The sequence below is a fragment of the Anabas testudineus genome, chromosome 15, assembly GCF_900324465.2.
Source record: "Anabas testudineus chromosome 15, fAnaTes1.2, whole genome shotgun sequence".
NCBI lineage: Eukaryota > Metazoa > Chordata > Actinopteri > Anabantiformes > Anabantidae > Anabas > Anabas testudineus.
In genome coordinates, this window is record NC_046624.1 from 11,814,539 (window position 1) to 11,838,886 (window position 24,348).

General features: G+C 43.1%; 1 protein-coding gene across 2 annotated transcripts in view; it reads left to right on the top strand.

Annotated features, from left to right (window-relative positions):
• Positions 1-24,348, top strand: part of dlg5a (discs, large homolog 5a (Drosophila)) — a 31,768-nt gene that overhangs the window by 2,443 nt on the left and 4,977 nt on the right. The window contains exons 2-25 of one of the 2 annotated variants that reach the window (XM_026354042.1): positions 6,987-7,055; positions 8,116-8,290; positions 8,827-8,970; positions 9,530-9,713; positions 10,889-11,148; positions 11,620-11,932; positions 12,485-12,715; positions 13,069-13,253; positions 13,376-13,501; positions 14,359-14,491; positions 14,658-14,785; positions 14,880-15,055; positions 15,190-15,293; positions 16,519-16,611; positions 16,797-17,852; positions 18,351-18,471; positions 18,564-18,708; positions 19,015-19,148; positions 19,262-19,351; positions 20,187-20,355; positions 23,001-23,163; positions 23,583-23,716; positions 23,890-24,054; positions 24,134-24,317. In XM_026354042.1, the coding sequence (XP_026209827.1) occupies positions 6,987-7,055; positions 8,116-8,290; positions 8,827-8,970; positions 9,530-9,713; positions 10,889-11,148; positions 11,620-11,932; positions 12,485-12,715; positions 13,069-13,253; positions 13,376-13,501; positions 14,359-14,491; positions 14,658-14,785; positions 14,880-15,055; positions 15,190-15,293; positions 16,519-16,611; positions 16,797-17,852; positions 18,351-18,471; positions 18,564-18,708; positions 19,015-19,148; positions 19,262-19,351; positions 20,187-20,355; positions 23,001-23,163; positions 23,583-23,716; positions 23,890-24,054; positions 24,134-24,317 (4,682 nt within the window). The remainder of the gene's footprint in view (positions 1-6,986; positions 7,056-8,115; positions 8,291-8,826; positions 8,971-9,529; positions 9,714-10,888; positions 11,149-11,619; positions 11,933-12,484; positions 12,716-13,068; positions 13,254-13,375; positions 13,502-14,358; positions 14,492-14,657; positions 14,786-14,879; positions 15,056-15,189; positions 15,294-16,518; positions 16,612-16,796; positions 17,853-18,350; positions 18,472-18,563; positions 18,709-19,014; positions 19,149-19,261; positions 19,352-20,186; positions 20,356-23,000; positions 23,164-23,582; positions 23,717-23,889; positions 24,055-24,133; positions 24,318-24,348) is intronic. The other variant, XM_026354043.1, reaches the window with a different exon arrangement.

The following is a 24,348-nucleotide window of genomic DNA, read 5'->3' on the forward strand; positions in this document are numbered from 1 at the left end:
GTGTGTTTTCTTTATTATCTAGCGTAGTGATTCATCTGATGCGATTAATGCGTTGGAGCCACACTTGTGAGCGACCCAAGACAGGCGGCTCAGAGTACCTTCAGGCAAAGCGGATGGTAGATATCTTCTACCGTAGGGATGAAATCTTCAGATCGTACGTGTCTATGAACGACACAGGGCGTGTGAAGAGAGGGAATATGATTATGCCTGTGTGTGTGTGTGATGAGTCTTGCTGATAGCAACCTGCTCCCAACTCGTCCTCCTCTCACGCTGCCTGCCTGCTCTTGTTTTCAGATGTGCCTTCTTTGCCAGCTGAGCCGCCATACACGCACACATACGAAATCATCCAAACTCCAAAGAAACATCATCACCCCAAAGGAAAAGCATACAGATGCACTCGCAAATGCTCAGTTGTTTAAAGCTTGGGCGCTGTAAATTATTAGTGCTCTGGCAAACTCCAACACATTTGCTGCAGAGAACATATAAACAAATCATTCATTATTTAACCCATTTTTGTGCATTGTTGTTCCAAGAGGCTGTGGCTCACTCTTTTAACAAATTCTCTAACTCAGATTACACTTCAGGGTGGAAGATTCGCTCAGAATATGGTGCACGACTGAGGTTTTGGCTGTGTTATGTTGCAGAACGAGAGCATTTCTGTGTTCTCAAACCGCATTGAATTCATTCCTTAAATCCAGGCAGCTGCAATCAAGCTGATTTCATGCGTTGGATCCTGTGCTCATCCCTTTGCACTACACATAGTGTTCTACCTGAAGGAATGGAGCAGAAGAAGAGATGTACCTGCACATCTCCCCCCCTGCCAGCACACTTCAGACTCAAGGGTCTGTGACAGTGATTTAAAAACACTCAGAGAGGAGGGCAACACAATCCTTTCTGACAGGATGCAACGTCCACAGTCTTCTTCTGCTCACTGTTTTCATTCATTTTCCATTGTTTTATTTATTCATTCCTGTGCTTTATTGCATTATTATTTTTTTTTTTACTTTTTTCTTTTCTTGTTTCTCTGGATTATTACATCTTTCCCTCACTAAGTGGGTTTTGTTTCTCCCCACACACCAGAGAGACAGAAGAGGGTGATAGAAAAAGGGAGCAAGGGAGAGGGGGACAACAGGCCTTTTGTTGGAAAGTTTTGCAGGCCTAAAGTGCCCATTCAGCAGCTTGCTCTGTCTACAGCAGTTTAGGACATAGGCCTGTGTGTGTGCGTGCGTATGTGTGTGTTGTTGTTGTCGAAGGGGTAGTGTCCTCCTCTGTGTCACCTAGTTTCTATCTCACACCGTAAACCACAGAGGATGACAGAATGAGTTATGACCCCAACGCTCCTGTCACAACCGCTGCACTTAAATATCTCCCATGAGCTGCTGGACCTGGACTCATTTCCCCCTCGCTGTAACTGAGTGACGCACACTGTCACTCACCGGGTCACCCCACTTTCCCCTTCTTCACTCTTGCACCTAACTCTGATTTTATCCCCTTCTCTCTGCTAACTAAGTGACCGATGTGCCGTTGAGTTTAGTGCTGGAATATATCAGTTAATAATCAAGTGCTCAATAGAGGTTTCATTAGAATTAGTGAATCATATTTAAATAATCAAACAGGCCATCTATGATTCTAGTCATCCATTATCCTCCACTTATCCGGTGTAGGCAGTATCCCAGTAGTTCTACCCACCATTTGGCTGTGCCCAGAAAGCTTCTAGTGGAACGCAACCATGAGCCATCTTGATGAGATACCTGAACCACCTCACAGGGCTCCTACCTAAGTGGAGGAGCAGCAGCTCCATGTTCAGTTCCCCCCTTCTATACAGTCTATTGTCTGTAATGTTCATTAAATCTACCTAATAAAAGCATGTAATGCAGGCGAGGTGGACCACAGTACTTCCACTGGGTCATTTGTGTTATTGTTCCAATTAAATTCTGATAACTCTGTAACACAACATCTTTTTAGTGTGAAGCTTTTAAAATATTTTTTCACTTTACCATTAATATCTGATAGCAGGTGTATGTGCATTCTGAATGTGTGAACCACAGCCAAAAGGCTGTACTGTGAAACAGAACTTCATTACCATTTTACACATGTTCCTGCACTTCCTAATTACCACACAAGATAGAGGAAATGCCAGCATCTAAATGTTTACCAGCGATATGAAGTCATGGAAATAAACTGCTTCTTTCCTTGCGGTAAAGAACAGGTTTGTTTTTTCTTTCTTTCTGTAATACATTTTTGTTCAGTTGTATTTTCCTTCTATTCATCCGCTCCTTTCTCTGCTGCCCTTGACTTGCCCTGTCTTTCCATCTCTTTAATTCACTACCTCTTCATGTGTCCTGCCTACACCTGTGCTCATTTGTACTCAAATGTATGGCACATATCCCCACATCAAATCTGATCGCTAGTTAGTAACAAATGATTGCAGTGGTTGTTACTATTGCATTTGGTGTCTCCACTTTGTAGAACCTAGAAACAAAACCAAGGGATGACACATAACAGGCATTACACAGCAGACTGATTTGAAGCATTACGGGTTTACATTGTATTAACATTATGAAATGAGCAGAGACGGCCTATTTTTTTGAAGACTATTCCTTGAAATATAATTAGATTTGTTTCTAATATCAGTGGCATTGGTGGGAGCTTAACTGCTTCCTTTTTTTATTGTTGTTGTACACAAAACTTACATTTACAGTGTTGTATTTACTCTCTTTAACGCTATATTCCTTTCACGTAGGGACTTATATAAAATAATAAAGTGCTGTTTAATCGGTGAATTACCTCTGCACACTAAAAAATGCTTTCTGGATCAGCGTAGCTGTCTCTGTGATTAATAATGGAAGGAATGTCACAAAGACTGCCTTAGGTCTAGTGGGTTTATTCCACACAGACAGGCTTTTGGTAATGTTTTGACTGATGTGTGTACTAGCTGTGCAGCTGAGCATTTGGAGGACATGTCGCAGACATCTTAAACTTTTGGTTTTTGACTCAACCCATGGCACAGGTCACGTGCATCTGACGAAGAGGGTTGCATTGCAGTCAACACTTCAGCAGATCTTATTTAGTGACATGCCACAGGTCAGACATGGAACTGAGTTGAAAAGGTTGGTGGGTCTGACCATAGGCCGGAGTTGTGAGTCAGGCAACGTGCCTGCGTTGGAATAGTTCTTGCTCATTGAGTCATCATGTTAGATGTCTTCATGTTTAAGCTTAACGTAGTCTCCTTAAGTCAAATGATCAATCCTTTACCCCAGCAGCAAGGCTGGGCTCATTGCCCAGAATCTTGGCCTGTCATGTCATTGCCTCCACAGAGGTTAGGCCCACTACATGGCTTACTGGAAGTCCCTGGGTACAGGAAATGACTTGGAGGAAGAAATCTGTCATATTTCTTAACAGATTTGCAGATGAATTAACCACCACTGTAACAGCAATGATACTGATCTGATGAAGCAAAGTGTACAAGCTAGATGTGATTTGTAGTTACCTTATTCATCAGTCAGCAAGAGAAAACTGTAAGCATGCCTTGTTTACTCATCATTTTCACACGTCTCTCGGTCACCACAGGCGCCTATCATCATTCCAGATGTCCATGTCATTGTGGAAATATTCTCATATTGGTATGTTAAGATTAGTGTGTGCCATCACTTTCACAGTCAATGAGACTGGTCTCTCACACTGTCTGAGACTACCACTGAGTCTATATGCTAAATTTGCTGGGAAGGTGTGACTAGTGCTAATTGCATGGGACACAGCAAAAATAAGGGTGACAGGCAGCCCAACGCCAGCCAATGGTTGACTGAATCCCAGATACATACCGTCATATAAATAGATTTTTAATTGACAACAGGGGGGGGAAAGAGCACCTGTAATGGATTGTCATCTGTGAATATCCTGACTGTTCATACAGTGGGCAGAATCACAGCCAGTATTTAGGGATCTGGGATGCCAGGGTAAAAGGGATGCTTTCTGTTCACTGGCTTAATTCTGACTCATCTATCAGCCTCACTTAAGCACACTGTGTAATTTACACCCATATTTATAGTGTTGCTAATACTTGCGGTTCTGTAGTTTAAAGGCTGAGGACACAGAAGGAGAAAGAGCATAAAGACCATTTAGACTTTCCTTTTTTTTTTATCACTGCTGTACACTGACAATGAGGAGATCTGACAGTGGCTAATAAACAAAGCACACAGTATTATTTTTGGAATGCTAATGCTGCTCTTTTTGCAAGTGGGCCTAAAAAATGTGTCTGTGGTGTATCTGGGAACATAACAGGCGTGTCGGCAGCCTCGAATCTGTAGTTTGAAGGCTAGTCAGCATGCTCTGATAAAGAGTTTGAAGGAGCAGCCGGTTTCAATGATGATAATCATGCGTGTTCTATGTTTTGGGCCACGTTCTCATGGCTAGATATGAGAATTTTCTAGAGCTGATTAATAATTTAGGCTCATCTGACAGCGGAAGCCAGATTTTGCATTTTTCTTTGATAAGACTCTCTCTCTTCATCCGCCTCCCCAAATCTTAGGCCCCTCTCTCTCCTTTTTTTTTTTTTTTTTTTCTGCTGAATTTACTATTCCTCTCATCCAGCTTCACCATGGCAACGTGTGTCATCTTGCTTTATGGGTAGAGAACATAATCTGGTTGTGTGAAGCGACTATGATGTTCGAGCACACCACTTGATTGGGAAGGAAAGCGCAGTGTAGAAAGGAGGTGTGGGGGAAGTGGAACCCCTTAGGTAGGGTGAGTAGTCCCCTGACCTATTTAGATCACAGCGACAGGCCTTTGTTAATGTTGCCTCAGGTCCTCCACTGGAATATTTTTCACCTCTCATCTCATCTCCTGATGGGAGTCAGTAACAGATGCTCACTCCTTATTGCCATATCTAATGGCTCATGATGAAAATCTGCTGTTGGAATTGAACTTGAGGGTTAGCAATGATTCCTTATGTATCATCTGTCCTGACTGGCTGTTTTTTGCAGAGACAGGTGAATTCTCCCACTATAGGTCATCACATCTGTGCTGTCCTGATAGTTTATTTTATCGATGGAGTGAACATGTTTACAAATGATCAGCCTCAGTGACTGTGACTGCTGCTAATTGCTATCAATAATTAAAGCCTCTTGAAAAAGGCTAATGCTGCTGACCCATGGACCACCAGATAGCCGACTTGTATTTGACATGCAATCCATACTGCATTCATTGGTATGGTTAGGTGTAAACTAATCGACCTATTACATCGCTCTGAATATGGTGTGCATATTTGTCCTTGTGTCCAAATCAGATGGCAAGATTCAGAGGCTTGCCTTTGAACTGCCCCATTTGTGGGAGTGATCGCTCTCTGGTGATTGGTGAGTTTGCTCTGGTGGAGATTACTGGGATTTTAATTTATCTGAGTGTTTTGATTTCCAAATCACAAAATAGAACATTGAAGAAGCTACATACAGGCTTTTTTTCTGGCAAAGAGCTTTACTGTGTGTATTTTAAAAAAGATTTATCCTTCAGCCAAGCTGCCATAATACCTCTCAGTGGCTTGTGTCTGTCACAATGAGACTATGAGTCAGTTGCATAGTAAGTTCAGGAAGTCAGTTGTTACTTTTCAGTGCAGCCATGGAAATGAGCAGGAGCCTTTTGCATAGTGTGTTGATTGCACAGAACTTATGCCCCAGAGTGGTTCTCATCATGTCTGATGGAACAATATGAAATCAAAGCTGTGTGCTCCGAGCACTTCGCAGAGTGAAAGTGTTGAGCATCAGGGAATGTCAGAACAGATTAAAAGCCTTTCCGCTCTGCTCCTCTCTCTCCTTTTCCACAGTCTCTCCTATTACTTCTCTCCCTCTTTGTCTCTCAAACACCCTCCCTCCTTATCTCCTTTGCAGCTTAGTTAGGCTATCTCCTTTCATCTGTCCTCCTCTGCTCCATGCCTTCCCCTGGTTTCCCCTCTTGCCCCCCTACACCCCTGCCTCTCGCTACGAGGCCTAAGATGGAGTGGCTCAGTCGCACAGAGCTCATAGTTAATTAGGCTTGGCCTTGTCACACATTGAGGGCTGGAGCCAGAGCTGTAGCTAAACCCAGTGGGGAAGCAAGGACAGAGATGGAGATCTAGAACAGTTGGCATCAATCTATTGCCTGCTGCTGACAAAGCCAGATACCATTCCCCTGCTCTCTTAAACCATGTGCCGAGCGTTTATCACATTAGATTAGCTGTACTTCACTGTTATGTTTTAGTCAGGTATAGATTAGGCTCCTTTCAAGGCCATTTAATGCCTCTTAAATTTTCTTGGAGTGCAGGTTGTTCTTAATCATTGTGATAATCAAAATTATTATAGTTATTTCTTTCTCATTGTTGGAGTAAGAACTTCAAAAAGTTAAGTTTTTATTAGTGGATGAATTTCCTCAAATGCAGTTGTTCCCTCTGCAATGAATCTAAGATGTCATTAGGAAAACTCTGTGTGTACTGTCAGCCATGTGTATGTTTCTCTCTGGAGCAGGGACTCTGCAGTATAATGGGGATCTGCATAGTCTCTCCTATGGATTGTTGAAGCCCGTGTGAAATATCCACCAGCTTAGCAGTGTGTACAGCTATTTACACAGACAATCATTTTCTCTCTGTCTCTCTCCCCCCCCTCTCTCTATGTACTTGACATAAAAAGAGAAAATCCCATTTCAACTGTGACATTCTGCCTGTGTAGCAGAAACATACAGGGACTATACATCAAAGCAAGGCAGGGTGCACAGTGAGGCAAAGGAGGTTTAATGACAACAACAGTCTGGAGAGATGATATAGAGCCACTAAGGAGAAGTGTTAAAGTTATAATTCCAAGTATACAGCCTGCTCCAAATGTATCCTACGACTCTGCAGCGAAAATTAATGTGTAATATTGATTTCTTTTTCACACTGTACAGGCAATTATTTCAGGGTTATGTGCAACTGGCTAATCAGTCTATCAGTGCTTTATGTCTGACTGTATCTGTTCTCTCGGCAGGTTCCACATACAGTGTTTTGTCCACCATGCCCTCTGACTCAGAAAGCAGCAGCTCCCTTAGTAGTGTTGGTATGTATAATTACAAAAGAGACATGTTATGTTGCATGTATGTGTCATGCTGAGCACTGTTCTGTGTATTGATGAGTTTTGGGATGCTCTTTATGGTTTTCTGATATTATCCTTATTTCTGATTGTCTTCTGGGTTACTGAGTTCAGGAAGTCTGTGTTTTATTTTTCATTTGCTTTAAAACCCCACATCCGCACAATAGCGCTTTCTCAAGGACTTTGCCGTGCTTGTCTTTCCCTAGCTTGACAAAGGTCCAAATGACTCAGCTGCATTACATAAACCTCCAAAAGGGCCAAATGTTGAACCAAAGATGAACATAATCCCAGATTTCTTGCCACATGTGCTCTTTTTTGTAAAGATAACAACACTGAAATTGACTCCTTATTGAAATGTAATTTATTTTGTCAGATTTTGTTTACTTGGGAAAGTGCTAAGGTTTCACAGTGAAGGAGAATGGCCTTGTTATTTTAATGACGTCCTGAATGTGCCTTTTGATCTCAGTTGAGACTTTAACCACCTGACTGTGAAATGGATATATAACGCCAAGGTAAAGAAAATGAAGATTTAAAACTGCCATTATAAATTAAGTATTTCTGTGGGAAGTTTTTATTCCTTTACAGAGACTTAAGATTCTTAAGACTAGACTCAGGTGCTTAAAATTGAGCAAAGAATATGTAGGGGCCTTGGCTTTAATCTTGCAGAATGTACCCGAGGTACAGTACATCATCATTAAACAGCCTTCTTTCTGCCATTCACTTGTCGGACATTATGGATAGTTTAGCCTTCCAGTTTTTTCAATGTAATTTTAAGCAGTTTTCAATATTCATGCAACAATCCGGCTTTTGCCAACCTGGCTGTTAGACAGGACCTTTTTTGCCTCCTACTGTTAAAGCCTTTTGAATTATACTTTTTATGCTACAGTTGGTTCCCCGATTCCTTTGGATGGGTTATAATATCCAGTTTAGATTTTTTTACTTATTTTTTTTACTTAAGAAGGAGGAAACCTTTTCATTCTGTGCTGATCTGTAGACATTGCCTCCGGTAATGGACTCAATGTTGCAGGTTCGCCTGTTAACGGTGAAGCATCCTCCCCACCCCCGGCCATCAATGACAACCGGCCATCCGGTGACAACCTGGACACCATCTTGTTCCAGCTCCGCCAGGTGACCAGGGAGCGGGATGAGCTCCGTAAGCGCCTGGCGTTGGCATCGCCCGGGACCACCTTCGATGACTGCAGGTGCAAATCTCAGCCTGCCTGCCAAGTCGTTGTTGTTGTTGTTGTGTGTTTTTTTCTCCCTCTTGTAACAGTGTGATTTTAGAGGCTTCTTTTGCCTCGTCAAACGCCAACAGATTCATTGCTTTCGTAGGAGCAAAGTTTATTGCTTGTAATATTTACCCCCACCACATTGTTAAAGTCACAGTGTTGTCATTGTCCTCAGTTCTGGCTGCCACATGTTCATCTACTACTGTCTGGAACAATATTGACTGTACCTTGCAAAGACAGGGCACTGACTGGCCTCTTAATTAAGTTTATTGTGCTCTACGTAACTGATATTTCTTGTGCAATAGATGATTTCAAAAAAAGGCTGCTCTGCTTATATTGTTCTAAATGTTTACATTTAGTCAAACATTTCATTCTTATCTATAAATTCCCTTACACTCATACAAGGGGAAGGTCAACTTTTACATTCTCCTATCTGAGCTGTGTTTGGCCACATCATTGTACAAGGCCGCCGGATAGAGCGTTGACTCCTTGCTGCTTTTCTCCTTAAGGCCAAATTCCAAAGCGAGTCATGACTATGAGCGTCTGAAAAGTCAATGCATGAGGGCCATGGCAGATCTGCAGTCTCTCCAGAACCAGCACACCAAAACACTTAAGAGGTGCGAGGAGGCTGTAAAAGAAGCTGATTTCTATCAGTAAGTATATTTCCTGCAACATGTCATGGTGCCAGTTCAGTTTTTTATTGAACTGTTTCATGTAGCCTAAATTCATTGTGATAAGTATGTCTTTAGATGCAGCAAATCTACACAGGTCTCATCATTGAGATGTTGCAGATGTTGTAAGTGTAACATTCTGTCATCTACCACCTGCTGCTTTTCAGTGTTGCAGTACTAAAGTTTTATTGTACTGTTTTACTGGAACTGTAACAAATACTGGCATGGTGTTGCAATTAACTAAAAGCTACAGCTGGCTTTCATAGTTTAAAGGGAACTGGCAGTCCTAAAAAAAAATGCAAACATGATTTTAAGCATAGAAAATAGATACATGTATGTGTACTATTTCAGCTCATAGGTTCAGACACAATGTGTGAAGCATAGATGATTATCATAATACTGTGTATTAACTTTTAATTATTGAGAAACTATTTCTAGCAGGACAGAAGCAGAAGATATGATAAGTACAAGTTGTTGTTTATTTTGCGTTCCCTGTGGCTACACGTGTGTTTACTCTCCCTGTGCGTTTCCTCTTTTCCAGCATGCTGCACAGCCGTGTCCTCGGCGAACAGACTCAGCTGAAAGAGGAGATGGAGACACTCAGGAGGGACAACGCCCAACTTGTCCGAGAGCACAACCACCTAAAGCAGAGCTGTGAGGAGCTGAAACGACTTCACGGTCAAGATCAGAAAGAGTTGGCAGACCTTCGTCTGCAGCAACAGCAGGTACGGTCCTTCACACAAACACACGGGTTTCCGCCATAACTGCCCAGATGTTACGAGGGCGGGAGTTGCCAGGTGACATTTACTCATATGGCACAGATGTTAGAGAATTTGCCAAATCTAATAGCTTTTCATAGAAATATTACTAGAGTGTCACACATTTTAATACTCCTGAGACTTTATGTTTTCAAATCATTTTGTGACATCACATTATATTGCTCGTTGCCTTCTGTGTGCTGATGATTTTGTCCTAAATGGCACTAAGGTGCTCTGAACCATATTGGACTACACACAAAAAACAAATGCTGTGAAATGCTGTCCCACAAAGCACCCATGGGAATGATGCAGTTGTTAAGAGCACAGGGCAGCGAAGCGAGGGAGGGAAATGCACACAGAGCTTTTCTGAAAAGGGCAAACACCAAAGAGAAGGGATTTGGCTTGGGCAAAGGGCACACTGACCCATGTAGCTACAAGATCAGCATGCACCATCAAACCCCTCCAGATGATCCAAAATTTCAGCATCACGTCTGATTTTTGATCAGCCAAAAACGACACATTACACCACTTTTCAGATCTCTGCACTGGCTTCCTATAGCAGTCCGCATCAGGTTCAAAGCCCTGACCCTTGCCTACAGAGTGGTCAACTCAACAGCACCGGCTTACCTGAACTACCCCGTGAACCTGCTTATTCTAGAACACTTTAATTTAAAGTTAGGCTTAGATATTTGCTTGCTTTGTACCTCGTTTGTAAGTCGCTTAGGATAAAAGCATCTACCAGTGTACACTGTATGTTGAGTAGATGAGCTCAATACATCCCATAGGTCACGAATGCTCTAACCAGTCTGGAAGGCAACATCAGCAAGATCTGCAGTAATTAGACATTGTAGCTCGTAGAGAATGAGTAGTGTACTCTAAAGGTAGTGCTCTACATATAAAATACTCATTTGGTTTTGGTCTTACTTATTGCTTAAGTGCACTTGAACTTAAAAAAGCCATTGTTGAAGCTGACACTGGTTTGTCTTTCACTGTAAAAATAGAATCCTGCCTACACATTGATGCCATCTGCTGCTAAAGTTGGGCACAGCAAATACAGGCTTAGTACAGTTTCATCTCATGCCAGCAACAGTTTGAACTCCACCAATAGGTGTTTAATGACATGTTCTTGTTGTCCTCACTAGGTAATGAGAGAGAAAGGCTCATCGGAGGTTTTGAACAAAATGTATGACACAGCCATGGACAAGCTAGAAGGTGTAAAGAAGGAGTATGACGCCCTGAGCAAACGCTACAGTGAGAAGGTGGCTAACCACAACACGGACCTCAGTCGCCTGGAGCAGGCTGAAGAGGAGAACCGACGGTTGCAGAAACAGATGGATGCACTGCTCAAACAGCGCGACTCCGCCATGCAGTACCAGCAGCAGTGCTCCACCTCGATGAGGAGGTGAAAGCATCGTCACCTGCACATACATAAAGAGAACAAGACACATGAGATGAGAATAAATTAAATTGATATATGTTTAAAATGCCCGAAGCATACAGACCCTTTCACTTTAAGCCCATTTTACTGTGTTGGTGTAGCAGTCCAAATTGTGGTCAGGTGCATCCTGCTTGCTTTCGGAGTCCACCTATTGCAAACTGAAGTGATTGGTAGTGATAGTTTAAAAAAAGGTACTGACCTGTGCAAAAAGAGTTCCAATTAATATTATATGTCAGAACAAAAAAATAGTCCTCTGCACAGATAGGAGAATCTGGCAGGAGGATAAACATCCAAGTACAACAAGTAACACTTCACTAGGTAGATTGCAATACTTGCTATGAGTTGTATTCAGGCTGCACCCAGGACAACAGCATTTTATGTAACTACCTTTGTGAAGATTTTAGAAGCTCAACTTTTTCCTCCATTCTCTCTCAGGTTTGATTCAGTTCAGCAGGAGCTAAACAAGTCCTCAGTCCAGAACAAGGAGCTGCAGAGAGAGATGGAGCGGCTGCAGTCGGAGGTGACGCGTTACAAGAACTTGCAGCTGAAGTCAGCCAAGGACTGCGAGAAGTACAAGGAGGAGAGGGATTCGGTGTTCAACGAGTATCGCCTCATCATGAGTGAGAGGGACCAGGTGATCAAAGAGCTGGACAAGCTGCAGACGGAGCTGGAGTCTGCTGAGGCCCGACTGAAAAACACGTCTTCAGAGAGAGTGGTGGCCAGTGAAGAGTTGGAGGCACTTAGACAGGTATTAAACTTAGAAAGGTATCAAATCTGCAGCCAGTTATCATAGCCAACTATAAAGACATAAATCAAGAAGAGAAGCAATATTTTTTATTTTCAAAAAATGCACGTAGAGTATTTTGGAGTAAAACAGTTCTTGTCATTACTCATCACTCAGCTTACCCAGCTTGGTTTCTTACTGACAGTTACCGAGCAGACGGATGATATGTCAAGCCTGTCCTTCAAAAACTGTAAATGTCCGTTTAACTATTGGCTTTGACAATTTAATATGGACCTGTCAGGTTTTTACTGAGTCCATTCATGGCTCAGACCGAGCATCTACTTCTCAGTCAGTGGATCAAAGACTGTTGTCACCCATGGCACTGTGCAAAAATAGCTGAACTCCACTGCCTCTTTTCTGAGGAATATTTTTTAACATTCTGGTTGACAGACAAGAGATTCATAACTAGTTTTGGATCATTATGCACTGGCCCTCAAATAATCTTTTCACTTTGCATTAATGACTCACAGTGTTGAGATGCCCTCATTTCATTTTGCTTCTTTTGTTCCACGACAGGAGTTGAACTCGTCACTGGTAGACCGCGACAGGGCCATCTGCGAGAGGAACGAGCTGCTGGAGAAGTACTGCCATGAGGTGAAGGACAAGGCCGAGGCCCAGAAGGAGCTGAGCCAGGCGTGCAAGGACATCGAGATGGTCCGGGAGGAGAGGGATGTGGCCCGCAAAGAGAGAACGGAGGCGATCATTCAAAGGGATCAGCTGCTCCGAGAGTACTATCAAGCCAGACAGGTATGAAACATTTTGCACTTTAGAATTGACAGTATAAAGTTAACTGTTTGACACATGACGGAGAGCTTAGTGCATCCAGGGACTTGTCAGTTGCTGGATTAAGGGTTGTCAGTGGACTGACTGTTAAGGGGATTTATGTCTCAACCTCTTTCTGCCCACTAGATGGCCCTCTTACAAGTCCTTCACATCATATACCTAAATTTAGGATTATGGATTTCATTTTTAAAGCGTTTAGATGATCTTAAATCCAACACCTGGTTGGTCTCAGCATTTTATAATGAATGTGATAATTGAATGTGTTTAGCATACTTGTATGATGAATAATCTTTTTCATGTGTGCCTAATGTTCTTAGAAACAAGACTCGGCCACACTGGACATGGAACGAGCCAATAAAGAGATTGAAATGCTGAGGAAACAATATGAGGCCATGTCCCAGGAACTGAAGGAGGCCACACAAGAGGCTGAGGTGGCCAAGTGTCGACGGGACTGGGCCTTTCAGGAGAGGGACAAAATAGTGGCAGAGAGGGAGAGTATAAGGTCGGTATGTTTGTTGACATAGCTGAAGGTGTCAGAGATTAGAGAATCACTAGCTAATATCAGCATCCCCCCCCCCCAGTCTTTCTCACACATCTCCCCTCTACTGTCCACTCCTACCTCAGGACTCTGTGTGATAACCTGAGACGGGAAAGGGACCGAGCAGTCAGCGATCTGGCCGATGCCCTGCGCAATCTGGACGACATGAGGAAACAGAAGAACGATTCACTGAGGGAGCTCAAAGAACTCAAGTGAGCCTTCACGGTGGTTCTGGTTCTCCGTTGTGATGGAAATTGCAGGGAAAGGCTCATTAGCAATAAACAGAAAGGGCTTCTGCATTTGAGTGAGCACAGAGCAACATTTCCTCTACTCAGCCAACTTTGTCTGCCATACCGCCTTTGTCTCTTTAAGCTTTTGCACTCAGTGTGTGGCAGAGTGTAAGCTGTGATAAATAATGACATACTTTATTGGTCCCCTTGGGCAAATTGTGGTTGGATATTCTGCCTTTGGAGACTTCATTGAGCTCAGTTGTTTGTCTGGCTCCACTTCTACATGCCCAGATTAAAAGTGTAATCCCAAAAAGCATCAGTGTTGTTGGACACACGCATCCGCATTTTGTTTCTCAGTGTCTCTTCCTCCATGCTCATGGCTGTCTTTATGATGCATTTAAAAATTGCCCTCTGCTGGCTAAAGTCTATATAACAACAATTTTTAAGTATGCTGTGACTTTGAAAGTTTCTTCCTCTAGCCTCTTTAAAGAACAATGCAAGATTGGGCTTTTAATGTCATAGTAACCCTCAAGGCACGCCTCAGTAGGACACCATATATCTTAGTGACAGTGGGCCATTGTGTGCATTCTACTTTCTATAAATTTGAAGGTGTTGGACAGGACATAAGAAAAACTTTTAAAGATAAAAAAAAAACAAACTTTGAAGCCAATTCCACCTAATATGATCAAAATGTGTTTTGTAAATATCTGCATGTCGTTTCATCCCCGTAGATACAAACCCAGACTGGTTGTGTGTGATTCTTTCTTGCTGTTGTCTCTGCCCATCCATCCTCAAGTGACTGGCCTTTGACTCTGTGTGCGATGTCTTTCTTTGTTAAGAGAGAAGATGGAGAGCCAGCTGGAGAAGGAGGCCCGGTTCTGTCAGCTAATGGCCCACAGCTCTCACGACTCTGCCATCGACACAGACTCCCTGGAGTGGGAGACAGAGGTGGTGGAGTTTGAGAAAGACAGGGTAAGAGCAGTGCTCAGCTCCTATTACTGAGAGCGATTTTGGGATATTCCAGTCTCCTCTAAGCCAGTAGAACCCCCCCCAAAAAACTGCCAAAACTTGATGATGATCTGATAATATTGAAATAGTCTTGTCAAAATCACTGACATTCATATTATTGCCCTCACAGGATGACATGGACTTGAAGGCACTTGGGTTTGATATTGCTGAGGGGGTAAATGATCCATATTTACCAGGAGATTGTGGGATATTTGTAACAAGGGTGGACAAAGGAAGTATCGCAGATGGAAGGTTAAGGTACGAGCCGTCTCAGAAAAACTACCCTGTATCCTTTTCTGGAATATCAGTTCATTAAATGCCTCATCATCATCTGTCCTTTTTATGTTGCCAGAGTGAATGATTGGTTGCTGAAGATTAACGACATTGACCTGACCAATAAGGACAGGAAGCAGGTGGTGAAAGCTGTTCTTAATGGTGGAGGACTGATCAACATGGTGGTACGAAGAAGGAAGTCTCTGGGGGGAAGGCTCGTCACTCCTGTTCACATCAACCTTGTGGGACACAAAGGTATACGAGTGTGCCAAGTCACCTCGCTGGCTTAAATGTTGTGTCAGGGCGGATCAGCGTTTATCTTTTTTTTTTATGCCTCAGATATTTCGACTTTTCTTGTTAATCTGACAGTTTTCTTTTCTGAATCTCAGACTGTGGAATTGGTCTGGAGAGCGGGGTGTTTGTCACTGCCGTAGTCCAGGGCAGTCCAGCAGCCAGAGAAGGTTCTCTCACAGTTGGAGACAGACTGATCGCTGTGAGTCATTGTCAGCTTCTATGAAATCTTCTCACCCTTTTTTTTTTTTCTTTTTTTTTTGTTAAGAAATACTCCTTACCTCCGCATGTGCCACACTACAGTTCACACAGGTTCCTTCGGTTTTCTAATCCTGGCCTTGATCCATTCCAGTATCTAAACTCCAAACCCAGATAAGGTGGGATTTGCTTGAGTATGTGGAGGAGAAGGGAAAAATCTCCTTTTTGATTAAATCATCAAAAACTTGCAGCAGTAGAGGGCTAGGTGGAGCTGTCTTCGCACACACAGCTGAAATATACCCACACTTAAGGGAATGGAAGAGAAAAAGTGTCAGAAATGGAGCTCTGCATATCCATCTCTGTCTTTGAAAAGTGACCTTGCCACCTAGGCTAATCCTTCAGTAGCAGCAGAAGTTTAAACTCCTGTGTTAGTTTAAACTTAAGCATGAAACCTATGCATTGCTCTTGGTTATCTCTGCACACCATTTAACAGCACTGCAGCCTCCTCCAAGTAGCCAGGGAACTGATATGCTAGATGATAGCTCAGCTGGAACCACAATTAGTCATGGTAAGTACGGATGCGTTAGATTTTAATCGTGAAGGAGTATCGTATTTTATCACACCGTCGTGGATGTTAATCACATGAGTGTATCAGGTTATGTATAACGCAAAAAACAGAGTCCAGAGTGCTCAATCCATAATGAAATATACATGGCATGCAATTGAATGTACGTAGCTGAACTCTATGGCTCAGACAATGACTGGTTCTTTTCCCTGCTTGGTAAAATATATCAAACTTGTTCTATGTTGGAGCAGAAAGTTCTTTCCTGAACTTATTTTTTGATATAACTCAGCCATAATATATTACCCACTTCTCTCTGTAATATCTTTGGCCAATATTCCTTTCAATGCGGCCCTATTGTGATGGAAATGTAATGTGTGGATCGCTGTGTGAGGATTCATCAGGCTGTGTGCTGTGTGTGCTGGCCCAGATTTTTCACGGTTTTCCCCACTGCAGCAGCGTGAGACACATCTTAAACCTCAGGCCCTCTCATCTTCACAAGATACGTCACCTGTTTGTGTTTGTAGGTGTGCTTCAGTTTGAATAATGCTGCCATTTAGGACACACACGCAAACGCCCGAGACGAGCACGAGAGAAATATCAAAAAGACTAATGTGCGTTGCTTTAGGACCTGTCCTTATTTTCAGTGTCTTTCTCTGCTCCCCAGATAAATGGCATTGCTCTGGATAACAAATCTGTGACAGAATGTGAGGCTCTGTTGAGGAGCTGCCGGGACTCTCTTAGCCTGTCTCTCATGAAGGTGGGTCACACTCATCACATTTTCTGAACTTCTTCTCTACTTCACGTGTGCTGGAAATCTTCAAGAGGAGTTGTACATTTTGATGAGCACAGGCAGAAGGATCTCTTGTACTTTTGTAATCCCTGCACAACAATCTGATCCTTAAAAATTGGTGCGGCTAATACTTTTGTCTGTCCTCTCCACAGTTCTTCCCTCACAGCACATCAGGTCAGAACATCTTTGAGAGTCTGCGGGAGTCATCAGAGAAGTCCAATGGGCGCATTCACCTGTCAGAGATTCACTCCCGGAACAGCCGCAACCTCAAACACAACAGCTCAACACAGACTGACATCTTCTGCCCAGATGTTGGAAGCACCAGCACGAGTAGCATCTCTGGGGAGAGGAAGAAAGTCAGAGGTGAATCTGATGAAGCGTACTGCGATATCAGCAAGCCCTTCTCCACGGGTTCGCTCCATGCGACTAGCCTCCGCCCGGCCTCTGACTTGGGCACTGGCCGCTATGGTCCCAGTGCTTTCCAAGAGTGTTGTCCCTACACTAAGGCGCCTTCCTCCTTGCCCTTTGAACCGGTCTCCCCCTCAGACTGCATTACAATGGAGACAACCCTGGAGAAGAAGCACAGTGGGGGCACATGGCCCAAGATGATGGTGGGAGGTATGTCGGTTGCACAAGATAACACCAGTCCAGTAACAGCAGCAGCACAGCTCTCAATCTACAAATCGCCAAAGCAGAGGAAATCCATTTTTGACCCAGACACCTTCAAACGCCCGGAAACACCTTCCTCTAAGATGGAGTACATGGCAGCCAATCAGATTGCAGCGGTAGCTGCTTCTGCTGCAGCAGCTTCACATTCCCCACAGCCGTCAAAAGCCGAGTCCCTCTCCTCCTCATCTACCCCTACTCCAACCCCTCCAACCCCACCCACTCGCAGTGACTCCTTTAAGTTCAAACACAAACATCAAAGCAGCTCTGCCTCTGACTGCACCATCACCTCTGATGGCAAGGGGGAGGCTGTCATCTCCATGGCAGCAGGAGAGAGCAGAGAGAGGAGCGAGCGAGAAAGAGACAGGAATGGAAACCACTACTTCCTGGATGGTAAGGTCCTGACCTCAAGGAAATCATGTGACGAGGACATCGGTCGCACCAGAGGGGAGGAGCCAGAGGTGAAGAGGCCGCGTCCTAAATCTGCCCCTGCCCTCCGGCGCAGGATGACGCCTCAGACCATCACACTTCCCACTTTTCAAGTGAGTCCAAATACAACCTCAGAGCTGGATTTAGAGTCTAGACGTTGTGCATTTGCTTTTGAAATCCTCTATCAATATCCACTAATAAAGAGATAAGAACATGATGCATGATCCAGAAAGAAATCGAAATGGCACCAACATTTCAAATCATCCCAGTGTGCCAAAGCGACCATTCTCTAATAGAAGTTACAGCCCCATCAGAGTTATGCCTCTGGGACCTGCCTCTTAGGCAGAGTGTTGGATGATTGATGCTTCTGCACTGGGACAGCCAACCAACCCACGAGCTGAGTCAGAGCCTGGGGTTCATACAATCATGCTTGGCTACATCCTCAGGCCCTAAAGCATGCAGAAAAACACATTGGGGATACATTTTACTATTGTGGGATGTTCAAGCTGCCATTTTTCTTATATGATACTATGATTTCTCCCAAGATGTAATGGTGTTTTCTTACCCCGCAGGGAAAATAGTAAGTGCTGTTTTTCTGTCATTCATCACAGAGCTACTCTAATGATGAGCATTCGCCAGAACCCAGAGACATGCTGCGTTCCTCCCCCAGCCGCTCCCATAGGCACAGTGTCGGCTTTGTCCCCACAGTCTACAATGGCATCCTACCTCCTAGTGAGTTTTTGAAATGCTTACAAAATAGTCGCTCTCACCATAATCATAGATTTCTCCCTCTCTAACATCGTTGCGCGTCTGTTCTCTGTCAGACTCGGCCCACCGGGGACTGTCTCCATGCCCCGCTGTGACTGCCGTGATGAGGAATCCAGTGTACACTGTGCGTAGTCACCGTGTTCATACCAGCAACTGTCCATCTGTCGCCTCCCAGATATGTCACCAGCACACCCACACCAGGTTACCTTCTTTTCACTCTAACTCTTTTCTTGGTCCTTGTTTTAAATTGCATTTACATCAAGTGTTTGATAATTGTTATTTCAGTGTTTCTGGGGGACCTGTTATGATGACTAATATATTTAAATCACATAATTAAATTTGGGTTAGTTTTAGATGGAAAACAATTTCTTGCTTTGCTTTAGTGTGTGCAGTTGAGATTTAACTCAGTACATCCATTTAATTCACTCTGAACTGTAAAATATCGCCCATATTCAAATAATTGCTTAAGCGTTGTATGTATAATTATATGAATTTTTGAATGCACAGCCCTCAACACCAGGGTCGTCTGAGCCTGGACCTGAGCCAGCAGAAGCGCACAAATGACTACTCTGAGTCCACATCGTCACGCAGCAGCAGAGCTTCACACGGTACAAACTCACTGCCCTCCAGCGCACGACTCGGTCAGTCTGACACGCACGCACGCACACACGCATAAAGGTCACAGGTCTCCCTTTTCTCTTTTGGGATATTATGTCATCGCATTCATTCTTGCATCATCTCATCCATCTGCCAGGTTCTGCCAATAATGTCCAGTACCGCGCAGAGAGGATCAAAATCCCATCCACTCCCCGCTACCCCCGCTCCATGCTGGGGTCAGACAGAGGTACAGTGCTCACTATTAAAAACACTGGTTGAACTGAGTTTCAGTTATCAGTTCTATTTGAACCTTCCAACATCTTAAGCTTTAAATTACCACGAAAATATGGCGTTTATCTCCCCTGCACAAGGTGTTAATGTAGCTCGAGTTGAGTCAGGTGGTGCTCAGGCAGGAAAATAGTGTCCAGCTATAACTAAGTCTTAAGACTATTCAATATCTAATTATCTAAACCTCTTACTCAAGAGTTTAGAAACCAGCATATGAACATGCACAATGTTATTGCAACCTTATTAACTAAAAACATAAACAAACCACTAAGCCTAAGTGTGGCTTAGTTGGTTAAAACTAACTAAGCTTTACTGGTCTAGTAAACAAGAGATCAAATCCTGGACTGGAATTCCAGTTAGTAGAGGAGTTGTCTGTGAACTCCAGGTTGAGTGGTTCGACTCTTGGTCACTCCTGGTTGCATGTTGAGATGTCCTTTGACAAGACACTAAAAACCCTTGGGTAGCCCCATCACCTACAGTATGTGCAGCTGTCTGTCAACAATTTCCCCAGAGGGAATGTTACAGTACATTACCGATTTTGTTATTATTATTACTATTGTTGTTGTCGGAAATAAAATGTCAGGATATTTGTGGATTTGAGAGGAGAGAATGTGTGCATTGTCCTTTTTATTAAAGCTCTTTATATATATCTATATATATTTATAAAGGTGTGAAGTTGGTGAGTTCGTATTTCGGAAGTGTTTTTATTTATTTTTTTAATAATGTGAGATATACATGTCAAAACACCCTTATTCTGTCTTTTTCTGCTCCACCATCTCTTCGTCTAAATCCAGGCTCCCTCTCACACTCTGAGTGTAGCAGTCCCAGTCTCATCACACCCCCACAGTCACCACTCAATCTGGAGACTTCATCGTTTGCCAGCAGTCAATCACAAGGCTCCATTTCCACTTTACCGCGCATCTCAGTCAGCCCGGTGCCAATAGGGGAACGCAGGAAAGACAGGTATGAGCGTTCCCTGATACATTTTATTATTATAAATTGCAAGCAGCAGAAATGTACTATCCTTGACCAGCTTAGCGAGATGCCTGCAAATTAGCTTGTTGTGTTATTGACGTGCATCTTGAAAAGTTTTCATTGAATGGATTATGTGTTCTGAATATTAATCAGATGATTGCTATTGGTGTCTAGTAGATCAATGTGGCTTGTTAGAGGACTGGGATACAGGATATGATTATGAGCAGCACTTCAGAAGCAGGTACAATATGGCCCGTGTCTGCCTTCAGGGATCCTCCCAGGCTATTTCAAAAGGCGTTGCCAGGCAACAGGTCTATCATGGTCAGAACTGTGCAGTCCCTCATTGAAATTCACATTGTAATCCTATTAAAGCTCATTTCAAGAATTATATAAAAGCTTCATCTGCTTTCAGAAATGAAGCGATGGTCTGCTGGGGTGTTAGAATTTTGTTTTATCCTTCCCACCAACTTTTCTGTCCCATTTTGCATTTCTGTCTCTGGGTGATATCTGTCCTCCATTCTCCTCTTTATCTTCCTCCTGCCTCTCTGTAACCTTCCAGTTCCAGATCTCTTTACCGTAACCGATCTTTTCTAAGGATTCCTCTGGCTGCAAGGCCGAGGTTCTCCTCTCTCAGGAGCCTAAGGTTCGTTTATTTTCTCAGTGCTACAAACAAGGGAATGCCCCTCTATTCCTTTTCTAAGTTCACATGCTTCAGTGCAGTTAAGTAGACAATATGGAGGAGCAGGATAGCAGTTTTCATGCGCTATATGGAATGCAGAAGGAGTTTTTGTGATGATTTCTACCCACTGCGATTTGCATGCTTGCGTATATGATTTGTGCCTTAGGAAACAACAAAGCCTCGATTATCTACACTTGGTGAAATTCAGAAAGCTGTGTTAACACCTATGTTCATTTGGCTTCATCCATGTTGGACTACTGCATGTGATCTCCATGCCGTATGATGATAAAATGTTCAATATGCATGTGTGGATTTTGGTCCTAAGCCAAGTCACTCTTCAGTTGGTATGTACAGTTTCTTCAGAAAGTGTTCACCCTTTGCATTTTGCACACTTTATTGTGTTGTAGAATTTATTTTAAATTGAAACTACACTTACTGTAGGTTTTAGTGTTAATTGTAAATAACGAATAAAGAATTTCTAAACCCTTTGGACTCTTGGCTGTCCAGGCAAACTCAGCAACTTGGCATCTGTCAAAGCTTCAGTGGTTCTCTGCAGAGATGAGAGAAACTGCTGGAAGGACAGTTTTCTCAGAAATACTTAGTTGGTGTGGCCCCCAATGATTTTACCGACAGTTCCTATTCAGTCGGATGGAGCTTGAAAATATCTTCCAGGACACTACCTAGAATCCATCCAATGCATTTGTTTGTTAATGATATATATTAACTGCTGATTATTTAAGTTTACTACATGTATTAAAACATGTTTTCACTTTGTCATGATATGTTGCGTAGATTGATTACAGTTTCACTCATTTCACATTAAGTATACAATGCACTAAAGTGAAAGTGGTCTGAATACTTTCCAAAGCAACTGTATGTAATGCAGTGGTTTTACTATTCAGCCTAAACCCTCTGGGCCATTGGTCTTGTTTGTACACCACCACTCTCTTTACCCCTGTCTCTGGCTGCTAATCCATTCCTCTTATCTTCCTTCATGGAATTTTATGCCATGTCCAAAGCTACCTCGTTATGAGGACACATAAGTTCATGCAAATCTCCTTTACGTGAAGGGATTTCACTTGCCTGTGCTGTCGTAATGTTGTACAGTGTCTGTCCAGTTTCTTCTGCAAGCCAGGCAAAAAGTGGCACACTGACGAGATGATCAATTTACAGGCCTGGGGAGAAATTTAAACTCCACCTCATATGTTTTACAACCTCAATTTAGTCTTTATAACATAAAGGTTAAGTTGTAGTTTGAACCAGATATGAGTTTTGTTTTACAGTGGTAATAACAGTAAGTGAATGCATCCGAATTATCTGTGTTTACGATATGTACCAATTAAAATATGAGGTTTTCATCCAAGTTAAAGTGATGGCAATCATTTCAAACTATTTTAGTGTAGTAACTGTGCACAAATCATTACGGTACTCTTATTTATTAGTACATCATTCAAACATTCTCAGTATAGGGTTGGAAAGAATATGTGAGCCCCTAATCTAATGATAAAAAGTAAAAGGAGTGAGGAGGAAGTGAGAAACTTAGATTTCAGTCCACGAAACACGTTTGCAGGTGTGGATTAAAGCGACCTTGACTTTGCGTTTGCTTTTCACCAGAAACATCTGCTCATTTGAACCGGGTCTCACAAAAATGAATGCCTATCAAGAATTCCTGATTTGCATACATTTGAGGGTTAAAATGTAATCTTAAAGTATTTAAGTATTTCATCTTACAAGTGAAGACCATTTGGCACTGTGACTACTACACCACTAGAAGTGGGTACCCAGCCAAGATGTCTCCAAAGGCACATCGCAGAATGCTAGAATAGGAAATAACTCTCCAGAGCTGTAAACAAATCAAAGATGTTACCATTTACCCTCTCCACTTTCTCCTATGTGATATGCTGTTACTTTTTGGTGGTGTCATTAATTTGTGAATATTCCTCTTTCGCACCAGGCCATACTTGGAGGAGCCCCGCAATGTCATTGTTCACAAAGGCGCAGAGCCTCTGGGAATCTCCATCGTCGGCGGGGAGAACGGAGGAATCTTTGTCTCTAAAGTTACTGGAGGTAGCATCGCCCAGCAAGCAGGATTGGAGTATGGAGACCAATTACTGGAGGTACAACAACCTATCGTATGTCAAACAAGGTTATAGCTTCAAGCTAAATAAAAACAAAACAACACATTATCAGATAGCTCTGTGCAGAGATGCAAGAGCAGTCTAATACTGATACTAGTTTCTTCTAGTGCTCTTGTTTACCATACATTCATTGTATATGGCTTGACTTCCTAGAAGGCTAGTGTTATCACAGTTCCCAGTATTTTAATACTTGCTGCCGCCCACCCCTATTAGTAGTTCAAGCCAAAGTCACACCCACTCGTGTGTAACTCTGTTCCATAGAGTGAATTATTAAGGTGCGTGCATCATGTAGATGAAATGAGGGGGTTAGCTTTACACCCATGGACAATTGACTGGGCACATACTGTGTCCATACAGTATCTCTTTGTTCTTAAATAACCCTGTCTCTCCTCTGACAGTATAATGGTATCAACTTGCGGAATGCTACAGAGCAGCAAGCTCGTCTCATCATTGGCCAGCAGTGTGACACCATCACCATTATGGCGCAGTACAACCCACACATGTACCAGCTGGGCAACCACTCTCGCTCCAGGTATCATGTGTCTTGAAAGGTTTTTGTGTACATCTTCAGTGTGCGAGTTGGGTTTGAACCTCAAGTGTGCTGCTTGGATGACTCATTTCCAATATTTGGAATATATTTATAGAGTGAATGAAACCAAGACTTTCCCGTGTTTGACTTTCTCATGTTTTGGCTTTGTTGTGCAGTTCCCGTCTTGAGCCAGTCAGTACTCAGCCAACCCCTCAGGGGAGTGGAGCTGCCACCCCTGACAATCACTCCACCATCGATACACTCAGCGAACAGGATGAGGGCACACTCACTCCCTCTTCTAAGCAGACCACACCCACTACCAGCCCCCGCAATTTAATCAGGTAATATATATATATAATATAACAAATGCATGCTTCATTAAACTCTCCTAACTCTAACTAAACACTTGTTGTCTTCCAGAATGCCAAATGAGGGCAGCAAAAAGGTGGGTGAGCCACGGCTTGTGAATGTGCATAGGCCTGGGGTGGAGGTGGGAGTCACACTCTGCGGAGGGAACCTACGAGGTGTTTACATAGAGAGCCTGGATGAGGACAGCCCTGCCAGAGGCACCGATGGACTGCTTCCTGGGGACCTCATCTTAGAGGTTTGGATTCACATGTAGAGATACACACAAA